Source organism: Tachypleus tridentatus, chromosome 12 (genome assembly GCF_004210375.1).
Source record: "Tachypleus tridentatus isolate NWPU-2018 chromosome 12, ASM421037v1, whole genome shotgun sequence".
Classification (NCBI taxonomy): Eukaryota; Metazoa; Arthropoda; class Merostomata; order Xiphosura; family Limulidae; genus Tachypleus; species Tachypleus tridentatus.
In genome coordinates, this window is record NC_134836.1 from 23,058,489 (window position 1) to 23,075,724 (window position 17,236).

Sequence of the window (17,236 nt, forward strand, 5' to 3'; positions counted from 1 at the left end):
AGACGGACTCATTTTAGCGAGGTCATCTTAAATATACTAGTGAATGAAAATAGTTATAATGTATCCAGTAGCAAGAGAAGTTATATGCAACCAAAAAGCCGTTTAAAATGAATAGATCATAGGAGAGACCAGAGACTATAACGTGGGATATAAGATGCGCCCTGAATTTTGAAGGTGACTGAGAAAAGTGGGTCCATATTGCGGTGGGAACACACTGTCTACAAGTCTTAAATTCTGTTCGCTAGTCTCGCATCTTAAAGAAAGAATAAACATACAATAAGTAAGAAAAATAGCAAGTTAGGAGAGCAAAATGTGGGTTCTTAATCCCACAATGCCCCACATTCATATCACATTTCACTATCTACGGGTAGCTTTAGGAAAGTCACCGCCCTCCAAAGAAACATAAAATGAAAGAAAAACGAAAATAAGGTCCTCTCATTGGGGGGTAAGTAAGGAAAATTTGCCTTCTTACGTTGGTTACTAAGCCTCATTATAGTAGTAAAAGGTGAAATTGATAAGTAAGTAATAAGAAAACAGACACACTATACTAGTATAAAAATACATCAAAACTATTTGAACTAGTATAAATCTCAACCTCCACCATTTATAAGTTTTTATTTTGTTTATATGCGACAATCATCAAACACATGTTAGTGTGTCGTGTTGCATCATTTCTATAAATCACACATTAAATCATTTTTTGTCCGTATTTTTATACATTCTTTTAATTAGATATTTATAACAGAAGAATATAGCTCCACAACTGTCAAAATTATGTTAAATTTGTTATATGTTACAATATTTCATTATTAATATTGAATTATTTACATAAAATTAATACTTAATGTATCTAATGTAAAAACATTAAATACATTTCAACTGTTTTGCACCAAATAAAAATTGTATTATATAAATATGAAGAAATAAGAATAAAAAATAGTTTGCTTTAAATTTCTGAAAAATAATTTCAACTTTGAATAAGATCGTTTTATAAAGCTTCGAACTATTTTCATGCGTGTATGAACATCATTAACACAAAAGAATAAAATCACTAATAAGTGGTAGGTGTTCTTTGATAGATTGTTTAGGCAGAGTGTTCATGATGAAACTTTGTAGAATGGACAGCAACTACATTTGTGTTTTCACAACAGGCAGTTGCCGTCCGTTCTACAAAGTTTCATCAAGTTGTAGGTAGTCTCAGTTAGCAGTTACAACTTGCACTCTACGAACATACTTAATTGGTGGAATTTTGAAGTTATTCTTTTTGTACTTTTATACTACTAAAAATTGTCTACCGTACTACTAACTTGTTAAATTCAAATTTTACTACTATAATAGAGCTGCAATAGCAACAACAGGAGGTAAGGTTCCCTTTTCAAAACTGTACGACCCTATTTCGGTTTTTCTTTCTTTCAAAAACAATCACATTCCCACGACTGTCTCTAGGTAGCAAAAGGCGATATAGGTGTGGGCTTAAACACCTTGCTCTCAACGAATTTTATGTTTCTTTCTTTAACGTCTGAGACTACGCATGGAGATCAAGACCCGTATGGGAGGTATCCCCACCTCAATGTGGGTCCCATTTCCTCAATCACCTCCGAGACCTAGGGAAAAATTGGTATTCCACATTATCAGTGGAAGATCTGCAATATGGAACACGATTTTCTCGTTTCGCTTCTGTTTCTTGTCACAGAGATCTTTATTTTTATCCTTTCTCTGGATGCAGAAAAGACGTCATGAATACGTCACACCGGATCTAATGCACTAGCGCCATCTATATAAATATAATAGTATTTCCTGTTGAATGTCCATGTAAATACTTGAGCAGGGTGTTGATTGATCTTCACTAAAATTGGTAAGGAGGCTCATCAGGTCCATGGGGAAATACACACAAATTTTCATTTCTGCATTTTGCAGGTTTTATGAGTTTTTGCGAGTTTCTTTTTTTTAACCACTACTTCGTCCCTGTTGATGGATCTTCACCAAATTCGGCATGAAGATTTGTTGGGTCCATGAGGAAATAAATGTAAACTTACAGTTTCCCATTTTGTGTTTTGCTGTTTTTATGGTTGTTTTTAAAAATTATAATAAAGGAAACAACTTTTCGTGTCCTAAGATAACCTTTCTTAAATCATGAATATACATAACTTCCGTCCGGGTTACGGGTAACTCAGCTAGTCTTGCTAATAAAGTAAAACGTAGTTGTTGTTTGTCATTAAGCACAAAATGCTAACTGTGCTCTACCCACCATGGGTATCGAGACTCGGTGTCTAGCGGTATAATTCTGCAGACATACCACTGTGCTATGCAAGACGATCGACCTTTTCGCGATGAGTCAGGAATCCAAAGTCATGTCATCGCGTTCGTCGACTTGCATTCAAAATTTTATTAAACTACTATTTTATGAATTTATGTCAATAAGTTTGAAATCAAATTTAATATTATATACGAGTTATATTTTTAACTTAAAGGCAAATATTAAAATAACACATCCAAACATAGATTTTAGTGAGTTAAGTGGTATGTTGAATGCAGCAAAGATTAAAATTGGTTGTTAAAATACAAAATCTACAGTTTCATACAAATTAGAAATTCAAATTACTAATATTAAGAAGCTAAAATATAAAATAAGAAATTCATACTTCTTTTTTTTCCGAAATATGGCTTATGTACTGAATCAAACACAGTGGCCCAGTTCCCCTCTTTCTATTCTCGGAAACGGTCCCTTAAATACGCTCACATCAATATATGGCATGTGAATAAGCAATCGATAGCTTAGAATGTCCCCAAGGGGTTTTCTCGGCATTTTAATCTGAGAATAGATTACCACGTTCTTTCGAACCAAGATTTCAGGAAGGTAGGTTGTGTTTTCAGTTTGATCGAAGTTTCATGTGCTTTAAAACCTCAATACATTTTAGCTATTAAGCTTAATAAATTGTAATGGAATTCTATGGTACAGTTATGTTGTTTTTTTTGTTATTCAACTGTGTGTATATATTCATATATAACCTAAAAAAAATGTTTCATATCCTTCACGTGCGAAATTATAAAAGGCTTAGCGACTTATCTCCAGCAGCAACCGAGTTCACAGGTCGTAGCTAGAAGATATAATTATTTGTTTTACTTTGTTTATTATACTGTATTTTAAGAAAAAAAGTATCTCTAGATAGTAATAATTTATATACATATATAGTGTATAATAATTGAAATGTAACTGTATATTACAAAATACTAGTCAACTAAAACGTAGACAAGACAGATAAGACTAAAGGTCATTTTTATATTATTGCATACGTAACACAAGTGCACATGCACTAAGTCAATGCAAGTTACATAATGTAAGCTGGGCATGACTGGAAGGTCAATATAATAAATATATAGCGTTATGAGACTTAAGTTACTTAGACAAAACATTTGTATTTTCATGTTATAATATACAGTGATTTTAGCACGAGTTTATTTTATTGTTTTATAATTTCGCGCAAAGCTACTCGAGGGCTATCTATAGGGAAGGCAGCTAGTCATCACCACCCACCGCCCACGCTTGGGCTACTCTTTTACCAACGAATAGTGGGATTGACCGTCACATTATAACGCCCTCACGGCTGAAAGGGCGAGCATGTTTGATTCGACCAGGTTTCGAACCCGCGACCATCAGATTACGAGTCGAACGCCTTAACACGCTTGGCCATGCCGGGCCTTTCAGCACGAAAAAAAACACAATTTATATTTATTTCCTAATTTGTTTATGATAGTTACGAGGTCGGTCAAGTGACATATCTCACATAGTTAGGGTGTAAAAATAAACATAAAATCTTACTGAAAACAAACGTTTCAGTTGTACTTAGGAAGTTTCAGAGATTATGCAAAAAATATACAAGATTTTTGGAATGAAAAATAGTTTTTGAATTATAACATGAAATCACTAAGACAAGTAACAAAAGAGTCTCGATATTTTAATAAATAAATGTATTATTAAAAACCTGATTTTTTGTGTACAAAAAATTGTAATTTTTACTAAAAGTCTACCAAATTTCGTAAAGATGTACGTCGTATCAAAAGTTATAGTGCAAATACTTAACGTATACAAATGCGTCGACGAACTCGCGTATTTTATACCGAGCTCGTTGCGAAAGTGTTAATTAACTTAATTGAACGTGATTATATAATTATCTTCTATTAGACATTGAATTTTATACAAATAATTCTTTATTGAGCATTAACAGAACTGGTAACAACTTTTGAGTGTGTGTGTATATAAATATATACTCCATTGAAAGATATTTCACTATTGTTTTTTGTTAGTTCAATTACATACACTAATATCATATCTTTCCGTGGTATATATTTATAAAACCATACCTTAGATATGAGAAGTAGGTAATACAATTACAAAATATAAACACCTTTCAACTGTAGAAAAATATTTTAATTTCCTCTTCTGATGTTTTGATTTTAAACGTTTTGTTTGTTTCGAATTTCGCGCAAACCTACTTGAGGGCTGTCTCTGCTAGCCGTCCCTAATTTAGCAGTGTAAGACTATAGGGATGGCAGCTAGTCATCGCCACCCACCGCCAACTCTTGGGCTACTCTTTTACCAACGAGTAGTGGGATTGGCCGTTACATTTAAAAAACGTCCTAGCTGAAAGGGCGAGCATGTTTGGTGTGACGGGGATTCGAACCCGCGACCTTCGGATTACGAGTCGAGCGCCGTAACCATCTGATCATTCCAGACCGATTTTAAAAAAATCACGCCATCTAACCAGTGAGGCCCGGCATGGCCAAGCTTGTTAAGGCATTCGACTCGTAATCCGAGGGTCGCGGGTTCGAATCCCGGTCGCACCAAACATGCTCGCCCTTTCAGCCATAGGAGCGTTATAATGTGACGATCAATCCCACTATTCGTTGGTAAAAGAGTAGCTCAAGAGTTGGCTGTGGGTGGTGATGATTAGCTGCCTTCCCTCTAGTCTTACACTGCAAAATTAGGGACGGCTAGCGCAGATAGCCCTCGAGTAGCTTTGCGCGAAATTCAAAACAATCTAAGTCGTGTGTTGTGGCGCTAATTAGGTGTGGTAAGATGGCGGATACGACATCACCAGTAAAAGGTTGATGGGCGTTAATCTGAAGTTGGCTTTGTACTAGTACATTTCGGCTTTCTCTTAAAGTGTACCTTCGTTCTAGATTTTGTTTTGTTTTTTACAGAATATCATTACATTACAACATTATTTTGTCTTTACGTTTAGAAATTCCAGGGAAACAAATTCTATGTGGTTGGTAATGTATGCGAGTTTTATTCTCCTAAATCTTAAAAAGTACACTCCACATTTCATACCAATAATTTAGAAATTCTTAAATTATTAAGTTGTCAAAATGATTTTCACACACACGCAAACACAACCCAATTATACACAGACGAGGAAAACCATCTAAATGGCATTGGTCAAGCAGTATTTTGGTCTTTTTTGCTTCTATACTAATACAAATTACATAAACATACTTCATTACAGCTGAAAACACGAGTACTAGCAAACGATTAAGAAAAACATATCAGAAGCTGGATGTTTGACTCTGATAAGGATCTAAACATGACTAACATGTTTCTTCTCTTGACAACGAGTTACAGAAAGAATATTTTCATTTGTACCGTCAAAAAGCATAAAATGTCATGGTAACAAAAACAAACTTCAATGAACTGAACATTCGTGCTCTAACTATACGTGGTGTGGAAGAACGTAAGCATTTAGAACACGTAAAAACACTGCAAATTTGTAATATTCGCTAAATACTTTATCATTTTAAAGCAATATAACATCACTGGTTGATAAAACAACAAAATCAAAACTGAATAGCCGATAATGCGTTACTTCTTGTCGCTGCCACATAAAGTGGAGGTAGAAAATCTGTTATTTAAATTAGAAACAAGTCAACTGATTCCAGGACATGGAGTGACACCTCTTAACGACCAGTCTGACGGTTCGTTGTTTTAACTTTCACTGTTCACAAGTTCTAAGATGACATGATAACTGTTGTAATCGTGCAGTGGTATAAACTTCGCACGAGCAGACACTATTGGAAGCTAAAAACTTCTGTGAACAATGAACAACAATGGCATAAAAAAACCAACAACTAATATTCATTACACCAGAAGACAGTTGAACGTCGTGATCATTGGGAAGGCATATAACAAAAACAAACTAATATTCATTACATCAGAAAAGTTAAGCATCGTGATCATTTGGAAGGCACATCTTCAAAATAAAATAATATGTGAAACAAATGTTTACCATTCACTGAGCTTTTCTCGTTTTGAAGTCGTATTACATCCATTATGGAACTTAGTTTTCAAAGCCTGTAGGAAGCAAAACATTACATACGACAGTCATAACAGTATTATTCTGAAACGTGTTTCCTCAATTTTCTTTTCTCGTGTTGGATTTCAAAACTATATATCTAATTTTGTAAAACTATAAATACAGGTCTAAGTACTAACCTCTAAGTACGTGATATTAATTTGTTGTACTTATTATTATTTACTTCCCTCAAAACCTTGATAATAAATTTATTTACTTGTTTTTACGTGGAAATATTTTACACTATTTGGTCCGAGTATAAGCATATATTATTAATGAAATCACAAACACTTTCACGTTTTGTTTCTCATATATCTTCCACTGTTTCACACAGTTATGAAGAACGTAAGTTACAAATTAACACATTCTCGATTAATTCCAAGGGCTTGTATAAATCCAAGAAAGTTTAACGTGAACAATGACTGTATGACAAAACAAGAGGCACCACAATTGAAGCACTTTACAGGGTTCATGATTCTACAAATGCACTGATTCTAATGAATAACCCATTAGAAGGGTTCGAAGGCTTATAATTTCATTACGTCGCTTTTGCCACGTGAAACAGGTATGCAGTACGAGTACTTTATTTGATATGCACGCAAAGATATACAGGCCATCCCTAAATTTGAACCGCTAAATTAGAGAAGGCAGCTAGCTAGCCAACAGCACCAACTACCAAAATTTTAAGTTATTCAACTTAGAAGTGGAATTTAACAATCGCTCTTATAACACACAAATAACTCCAAAGCGGTTCTACTTTTTTGCGATATCGAGACGCAGACAGTTGACCTTCGAATCTACAATCCAGCCACTAAAAGGTTACGCCTCGCCTGGCATTGTAACAGGATATAAAAAAATCCTTGAGCATTTTTATATATTGTGAATGTTTAACCATTTAACATTTTTTTTGAAAAATATTTCATCGTTAAATAATACAACAGCAGTCAAACCTAGTAAACTATACCTTAAACAAATAGTGAACTTCGTTTATGTAAATTTGATTTTCAAATTTAATATTTGAGTTTATTTCAAAATTGACATACTGTAATCAGCCAGTCACAAAACTAGTCATACAAAATATAAAATTATCAACATTTCCTAGTCTTTATCAATATCCTATTTTGATTTAAAAAAGCAAATTCACAGCAAGTTAGAGTCAAGGTAAAACATAATGTTTCCCATAATGAATTAATGTTACATTTAAATACTAATGGCATACGATATAACTTCAAATATGTAAGTAACACTGATATATACAAAAACAACATTGAAACAATATCAGAAAAGGAAAATGGGGGTTATAATAAACTGTTTTCACACTTCAAAATGTTAATCTACTCAAGAACCATGAATAATGTGAATGTTTCCTAAATAAGTGTGAATTAAAAGCAATGTGTATTTTTTTCCTTTTCAATTCTGTAACACTCTACCTTCTTGCATGATGTGGAATTTTTATTTAAAAGTGACAGAAAAATAATTCATTTAGAAGAGTTAATGTTCTTTATATTTTAAACAAAACTACAAATTTGTGGGTGGAATATTTCTAAAAAACTCATTGAAATAAAATTCTGTAACATGTTTGGTGTTGGAATTTTCTACATCAATAAATCCATTATATACCACACATGGATTAAACTCAAAGTAAACTTTTTACCATATACAGCTTGATAGTAATTGTTATGACTGTCTACATCAGCACTTCCCAACTGGTGTGCATCAAAAGTGCCTGAGAATTTTAGAAAAGTTTCACACAAGAAAATAACAAATAACTGAAACTTATATTAATCAGTTTTCTTGAAAGAACCCAAAGTATATTATATTTTACTTCTTTTGGTATGCAGGTGTGGAGTGATATCCATGGTCCATTTTAATAACTTTGTAGTCCATAGGGAAATAAGCATCAAGTGGTGGACCGAGTTTTCATAAGTCTACATTAGGGTAGTTGGTTAGTGCATTTAGGGAACACTGTCCTATGTTGTGTATATTATACAGTATTTAATTCAAAATATATTTATTACATAAACCTTTGTCTTAAATGTAAAATAAATTTCATGCAACGAACAGCTTGGTTTTACTGCTTGGAGTAACAAGTTTACTATGATGAACAAATTGTTCTTAACTGTATAAAACTTCAGTACCACACAAATTCTAGTTTTAGTGTACAAAACAACAAACCTCCACTATAAATAGTCAGATTTTTGTTTCTTTATGCTCAGAGAACTTTTTTTTTAATTTCATTAATTCTGTTATCAGTGTAACTAAAATCAAAATTGGATAAATATTACTGATTGAAGCCATCCTTATTCCAAATAATAACATTTTGTTACATTCTAAAGTTATAATTATAAGAACAAACGTAAGAGCTTTTCTGTACTTTCTGTTTCATTAATATTATGCATTATAACAACTTGCAATACAATTCAAGGTAACAGCAACCATTTTAACTTTTAAAATATCTGCTCCATGCAGTTTTAAAACTTACTGACTAATTAATTTACATTCTGTAACTATGCTTCTATTAAGTTACATTTAAAAATAGTGTACTTAAATAATGGTGAAAATAAATAATGATGTAGTGATAGACCTAGAAGTGCACTGCAACATCAGCCACTTTGAGTAAAACCACTCATGCCCACAAGACTTCAAAATATTTTTCTCAGCAAAATAAAACTGTTCCTTCAAAAAAAGAAGTAACAATGAAAGGCAGTGCTATGTTTCAGTAATTCTACTTGGTACAAATTCTGTTTGTATGGAGAAAAAAAAAAGGTTAACAAATGTAATCATTATATATGTAAAAATGAGTCGTTTGGATTGTGAACCTGACGATAACCGAAGAAGGTCAAAACGTTGTTCGCTCCTCTACATAAAAAATTTTCTCAACCCAAATGAGCCATTTTTACATATATATTTTTCTCTACAAGTGGGTTTTCTCGACGTCATCATCAAAAGCTAAATATATATTTGTTAGTTATATCACTGTGATACTAAAATATAACAACAAATATTTACCACAAATGTAATTTGGAGGTATATAAATTAATATAAGAGTAATATTACTATTCTGTATAAATAATCTGGTAAAAATTTCAAATTAATGTCTATAAAGAAACTGCTACAAATGTAACAACAGTAAAAAAAAAAAGTACTATTAATTTAATAGTGCTTATGTTACAACAGCCAGCAATAAGAGTAATAGTACTTTATATGAACAACTTAATAAAAATATAGAATACTATTGTGTATAAACAAGTGCTACAAGTGTAATATTACAACAAACAGCACTATGAGTGTAACAGTACTGTTAAAAGATGTAAAAGCAAGAGTAATACTACATTCCACAAACAATTTACTAAATCTGTATAACTCTACTGTGTATAAACAAGTGCTACAAGTGTAAAATTACATTCCACAAACAACTTACTAAAAGTGTATAACTCTACTGTGTATAAACAAGCTGATATACATTTGATACTGTTACAAGTATAGTCGTACATTCTGTAAACAAAGTGCTAGAGGTTTAAAATACTACAGTGAATGAAAAAAAAACTGTTACAAGTGTAACACTATATTATATGAACAAATTACTTTTGATGTTAACTGACAGACAAGTTGCTACAACCCATTCACTTTGAGATGAAAGTTTTAGTGCTAATACAAACTAACCACATCTCACACAATCATTATTTGATTTATAAATATGAATACATTCACACAAGTAAATAAATATATATCTATATATAGCTATATAATTCAATTTAACAAAACAAGAGCAATAAACTTATGCTATTTAAGCCTTGATATGAACCAAGGTGATAGTGATAACTGTTTAAACTTATGTTGTTTAAGCCTTGATATGAACCAAGGTGATAGTGATAACTGTTTAAACTTATGCTATTTAAGCCTTGATATGGACCAAGGTGATAGTGATAACTGTTTAAACTTATGCTATTTAAGCCTTGATATGAACCAAGGTGATAGTGATAACTGTTTAAACTTATGCTATTTAAGCCTTGATATGAATCAAGGTGTCAGTGATAACTGTTTAAACTTATGCTATTTAAGCCTTGATATGAACCAAGGTAATAGTGATAACTGTTTAAACTTATGCTATTTAAGCCTTGATATGAACCAAGGTGATAGTGATAACTGTTTAAATTTATGCTATTTAAGCCTTGATATGGACCAAGGTGATAGTGATAACTATTTGGTTAGTTTGTTTAATCTCAAATACATTTTATAATCTTAACGTTTGAATACATTCCTGATTTATCAACAGGATAATATTTATGGGTGAAACACATAAAAGGAGCTGAAAGTAATACTTAGCAGGAACTCAGTTAACTCATTTCTAAATATTTTTTGTACCATATGATTACAGTTCAGATCATATTAGTTTATTATATTTAATACTACTGGCCACATTAGATTGCATCATCAGTTTCCTGTTTTTAATATTTATAACTAGGCTAGTTTATAACACTTATCTTCAGTACTCTTAACCTGATTACCAAACCATACCAGTTAATTATATTTAATATCCCTGACCTGACTAGACTAGATAATATAAATTGTCATGGTGTGAATGTCTTTTTCTGGTGAAGCATAATTATAAATAATTATAAGATTGTAATTTTATAGAATATAATTTTGGCATTGCAATTATGTCATATGACAACAGCATTAGGTTTGTTGTATTTTAAACACTGAATCCTTTATCCAGTCCCACAGGAAAACCCTAAAGACTGAATAAGTCATACTATTTTATTATAGACTGCTGAATTATCTTTAGAGCAGAGATACACAGTTGTTAATTATACACTTAGATATTAAGATTTTTGTTAGATATATATTTTGTTCATTACAATTTTAAAATGTTTTTGCATTAATATTTATAGTCATAACAGATGGTGCTGTACCATTCACATTATCTCTATCTTCCTAAAGCTACGATTGTCACCAACAGTTGCATAAACTAAGAGTACAGTAACAGGAGTCAATGTTAACAACAATTTTTTTTTTACAAGATAAAAACAAACAGAAACTTGTAAGGTTCTAACAGTCAAAGTTGGTGGTATCACTTTCAGAACCTCACATCTAACAGATGTTTCAGGTACAAGTTATATTACTTTTTAAGTCAAGATTTGGATTTTGTAAGAGAACTGTTAAAATGACTTACAAAAATACAGTGAGCAAGTTATTTCCTACAAACATCAAAATCCTATCAATCACCTATAACTGTATTTGTGGTAATTATTCTGCATTTCCAAGTAAAATAATAACAACTGTATGAAGAAATGCTAATTAATCTATGTACATACTTGTCAGTGTTTTTTTCTAATTTTTTCAAGTTTATATCTCATGACCAATTTCCAAGAATTATGTGAATTACATTAAACCTTCATTTTTGAAATTTTAAGATTAAAACATTCCAGGACATGCCCTTACTTTAGAAATGACTAAATAATACCTGTGCCTCTAACTGTTAAAATCAAATTAACACCTGATTACAACATTAACAATACTGGTTAAAAAAAAGTGTTATAGAAATCATATTTATGGTTTATATACTTTTGTTGTTTCTTACTCTTACAAAATGAAACCACTTGTGGAAAACAACTGAACTCTTAAAATAGCATATCTTACTAATAATTATTTTAGTCTGTATCTTGTAGTTATCAGTTCCAACTACTAAACTTTATACATCTAATGTTATGTGTTTTTTTTGAAAAGTGAATACAGAAACAGCTATTAACAGCATCTCATTTTGGTTCAGCACAGAGCAAGCCATTTAAAGATAGGTACGATACTTGCCCAACTCTCAACAGGAACTCTGTTTTCAAAATTCCACTTGAATATGTAAGGTATGGTGTGGCATATCATGGTATTTTTCATTATTTAAAAAAAAAAATTTAAAAATTTGTATTTTGGGATACAAATGCCTTATTTTGAAAAGTGAGTCTTACTGGAAATTTAATTTCAAATGAAAAAGACATACACAAACTATTTACAGACCACGAGTTCAGCTGTTGAGCTGCCTTAGTTCTTTATCTGATTGTTAAGTGCAAAACATTCCTGAGATTTCATTTAGATATAAGTTAAACAGTGAAAAGAAAATCTCAGGAAAGAAGTTTAGAAGAAGTATAATTTTCCTGTATATACTGAAGACATATGGATTAAATTTACAAGTCTTTCAGTTTCATACACCATCATAAAACATGACCAAAAAGTTGAAAAAAAAATTAAAATTTTAGGTAGGAAGATGAAACATTTTGTTTTACCAATGTACCTTAATTCTTACTATTTACTAAGAATTACCATCTTTTACTGATAATAAACAATCTATCTTAGCAACAAGAAGTCTTAAATTAAAATACAATTTTGGAAGCAACACTACAGGATTAAAGTTTTTGCAAAATGTGACAATTCATAAGTAAATATTTCAAGATTGTGCTTTTCACTGAACTTTTACATACCTGGAATACAGTCATTATCATACAGACTCAAACATTATCTCTTAAAAATTACAGTTTCAGCTAAATAAAGAGTTAAAAAGATGTCCTTCACAAGTAACAACAAATATTCACACTGGATTACAGTATCACATTTAACACATAGACAGTGCAAATTTAATAAGCCATATTTTTAAATGTATCAAAATATTTATTTTAAAAACAAATTCATAAGACAAAGAATTAAAATATTTTAAAAGTACTTATCCTGCTTTGTTGAAACATAAACAAATTATTATGTGCTTGTCAACTTCAAATATTTTCTTCACTAATACATACAATTACTGTATTACTTATCAAGGCAAGTGTTGATAATTCCTTGAATGTACATGCATAGGTTCACAAAAGAAAACTTACATCTTACAGGTGAAATAAATCTTTAGATAGCTGTTTCACAAATTATGAAAACACTATAAATTACATAAAAGAGCATTTGATTAAAGGCTTCTAGAAGTTAAGAAATCAAGCACTGGAAATAAAAATATAAAAGCATCAAGAAATTCAGAGAACAGTGAAAATATTTCAAGTTCCATGAAAATGCCCGAGATTTTTGTGAAGAGATGTATCTGCTAACAAATGTCAGTTTGTTATATATACTAACTAATATAAAATAACTCAGTTCTGGCATTAATATATAACAGGTACAAAAATTAATCACCATATACAAATCAATGGCAGTAATGGAGAAGTACTCTCAAATGTACTTCACTGATTTTAGCTTCCATAAATAAGACACATTTTGACTGGATGTATTTAACTGCCTATGGCAGAAAGGTGAAGAATATCAAACCATCTAATTATTGATATGGTAAAAATTCTGGTTTTTATGTCAACGTTTTTGAGGCATCAGTAATGACAAACTTATTACGTAGTTATATATGTTACTGAAACAGAAAACGTGATATTTAAATTTTGATTTAATAAAAGAAACACATATTAGTATAGTATTCGATAATCTAAATACTGGTGGTTTCTCTTGATGTCAATAAAAAAGTCCGAGGCCTCCCCCAACCTACAAGTTTAGCATGGTGAGTGAAAAACAATGCCATAGTACAAACAATAACATCTCCTTTCGACACAGTATATAATTTAATTAATTCAACATAATTTTTATCACCTTATTGTTTGTTTAGAACTAAAATTAATTCAGCATCTTAAATTTTGGCCTATTTTTTGGTGGTCCCCCTGAAAAGGTTTCATAACCCAAAGGGAAGCCATCGTTTCCACTCTGGGGAATACTACTACATACAACAACTCAGCGATAACTATGTTAAAATTATATATCCTTAAGCAAATTGAGTTCTTACAAGAGAAAGTTTCATAAACTTGCAACTTTTTGTTTCTTAATTTATCCCAGAAGTTATTCTTTGTTCTTGCTATCTATGATAGAAAAACTGTTTAAAAAGAAACAAAAACATTAATTCCAAGTAATGATACAATCAATAAGCTCTCTTGGGTACAAAATCAGAGAACTAAAAAAGATTAAACTTCTGTTTTTTAATTTTCTACATCTTTTTTATGCATAAATTTTAAATTCAAAGGATGATATTTTCAGTAAGACTTTAGCAATTCAGTATTTATAATTGTTATAGTCAAGTAGCATATACAATCTGCTAAAAAGGTAATTACGAAGTTGACAATATTTTGTCATTAATACTATTATTAAATACTTATTATGAAATACTTATATGTCTTTTTTTTTTGCTATCTTCATGGATATCCTGGGATGAATTGTTTGTGATATTTGGTGCTAGGGTTCATACAACATCCCTGAAGATACCAACAGGTCAGGAGCAAAGTTGTAAAATATAAATTAAATACCAAGTAATTATAATTAATAAATTAGAATTAGGTAACTGTACATGATAATTGGCAGAAGCACAATTTATTCTCTTTCACTGAGATAAAGGAAAAATGAATATTAATTGTAGTCGAATATCTTTCAATAATGCTAAAATTATTTAATTGTAACAACAGTGCAGAAATGGATTGGTTACTTTGTAATATTTGCAAAATAGTTTCTAGTATTCTTTTAATGATTAGAAATCTAAAGCAAAAACCATGAGTCAAACACTAATATTATTTATAGATTACCATATAAAGTAGCTAGCCTTTTAAATATGACAGTTGGCACATATGATTTCAATGTTCCCTGGTCTAATATTTTTCCTAAACATTTTGTTTTGCACAATAATTACCGTTTGCAGAAATTTTTTCAAGCCAACACCTTGAAAAGTTATTAATTTAGACAACACCAAATATTATTTATTATACAAAAAAGGAAAGAAAATTTTAAACAGTAAGTCAGTTGCTTCCCCAATGGTAGCTACTAAAATTTGATGTGAACACTGGAGGTTCTCATTAAACACATTTTTTTTTCTTTCATAGATGACTGATCAAACACATACAGTAACAAAGATTCTTTGGCTGAGTGACAAGAGAAGTTTATGATGAAATGTTGTTAATAATGGTACACCAAAAAACAGTAATGACTTGTCAGATATAAAAGAAATTAAGAGGAACAAAGAAAAGAACACACGAGACACTCATCACTTGATGGTGTATTCACAAGTCAAGTTGGACATGAAAGCTATATTCGAGGTTTGTACGTTAGAGTTACATGGTAGGTGTGCACAATTTCTTCAGTGCAGTCCTGGTCCGTAATACCGTGCGAAGATCCTACTTTTACTACAGAACCACTTTTCCTGGGGCTTGCTTCAGTTCCCAAATCTGTGGCATACAATGTTCCACTGCTGTGACTTGTGGCAAGTTTACTACCACTACCTTTCCCATTTTCTTTGTCTTGCTTGTTTTTACTTGAAGACCGTCGTATCAATTTTTTTTCTTTACTAGAGGTCCTTCGGATTAAATGTCGTTCACTGGCACTACAGGGAGCAGCTGCTCCAGCAACTGAGCCAGATGATAAGGATGATGCAATTGAGGTTCGTTGTGTTCCCTCAATTTTCATAACCTTCAGATTAACAAGCACATACTATTTAAATACATTCTGTTACATTGGGGCATTTCAACATATTAATCCAAATAATGAAAATAACTCTTAGATAATTGAGGCTGTCACCTGACAATAGTGCTGCTAGTATTTTAAAAATATTAGTAAATAAAAATCTTGTTTATAATTGCACTCATAATTAATATTCTCTAGTCTATTAAAATATTGAATTAAATATCAAATTTGAAATATGACTAAAAATTGAACATGATATTTGTAAAAATTATTTTTGACAAAAAGAAAATTAAAATCAAGGATTATATATATATATATATATATATATATAGTTATTGGGTTTGTAATCCTTTTAATGAAAGTTCTATTGTTTTCTTTTTGCAGTTTCTAATGTATATTTTTTAAACCAAAATCTATTACAAAGTCAACCTGAACTCAGTACAATAAATAAGAATTCACCAATTTCTTTATCATATTATTTGTTGTTGAATTTTGTAGAAACTCCATGTTTGAAGTGCAATCTTGGGTCTACCACACTAACCACTATATCATATAATTTTAGCTTTATAACTTCCAGTAATTAAGCTAGAGTTGCATGTTATTAATATAGTTTTATAGAATATTTATGTTAGTATCTTCACTTTTCTCTCACAGGCCTTTGTATAAACTGACATACAACCAGTTTTATCTCAATATTAATCCAGAAAAAGAAAAGAACTAAATTTGGATCATTTCATTAACATTCAGTGTTACTTGCAAGGCTTAATAAAATTGATGTTACAATAACTTGAACCCTAAAAGTCCTATATCTTCTCCTAAATAATAAATGACAATATGAAAAATTACCAGCACCTAACTGAATAAAATATTCAAAGCAAAACACAAAACAAGATGAATGATACAATGAATAATGCAATTATTTACACAAATGTTTCACATTGTATTTAATCTCTCTTCAGCATATTTGAGAGAATAAAATATAAATATAGAAATTTTCTTTAGTTTAGAAATGCTTATTTGCACTTTTTTCACTGCAATGAATATTTATGTAAGTCATAAAAAGGTTTGTCTGATATGAAACAAATTTTCACTATTACAAAATTCAATCTGTCTCTGAATGGTTCTTTTGGTCATTTGACCCTAAAAGGATCAGGTACACCCTGAACCTCTACCTCCCTCCTTCACTGTTGGTTTATTTTATGAATGTTGTAGATGAAGCTTATGTTAGTTTTCTGATATTATTCAACCTAGTAGTTAGGAAAATCTATTTTTACATCATGCAGCAACTGCATGCATACTACAGTTCATTCACACATGAGAGTGACTCTTTTCAAGCTATGTTCTGGATGTACAGCATACATTCTTTTGAGTTTTCCAACAAACATTCTACCTTACCACTGGCAACATATAGT

At 31.0% G+C, this 17,236-nt stretch overlaps 1 protein-coding gene across 6 annotated transcripts in view; it reads right to left on the reverse strand.

Annotated features, from left to right (window-relative positions):
* Positions 1-6,414: 6,414 nt before the first annotated feature.
* Positions 6,415-17,236, reverse strand: part of LOC143235176 (uncharacterized) — a 118,316-nt gene continuing 107,494 nt past the window's right edge. For all 6 annotated transcript variants that reach the window (XM_076473074.1, XM_076473071.1, XM_076473072.1 and 3 more), the window contains one exon: positions 6,415-15,830. In XM_076473074.1, coding sequence (XP_076329189.1) covers positions 15,450-15,830 — 381 coding nt within the window. In that variant the 3' untranslated portion in view covers positions 6,415-15,449. The remainder of the gene's footprint in view (positions 15,831-17,236) is intronic.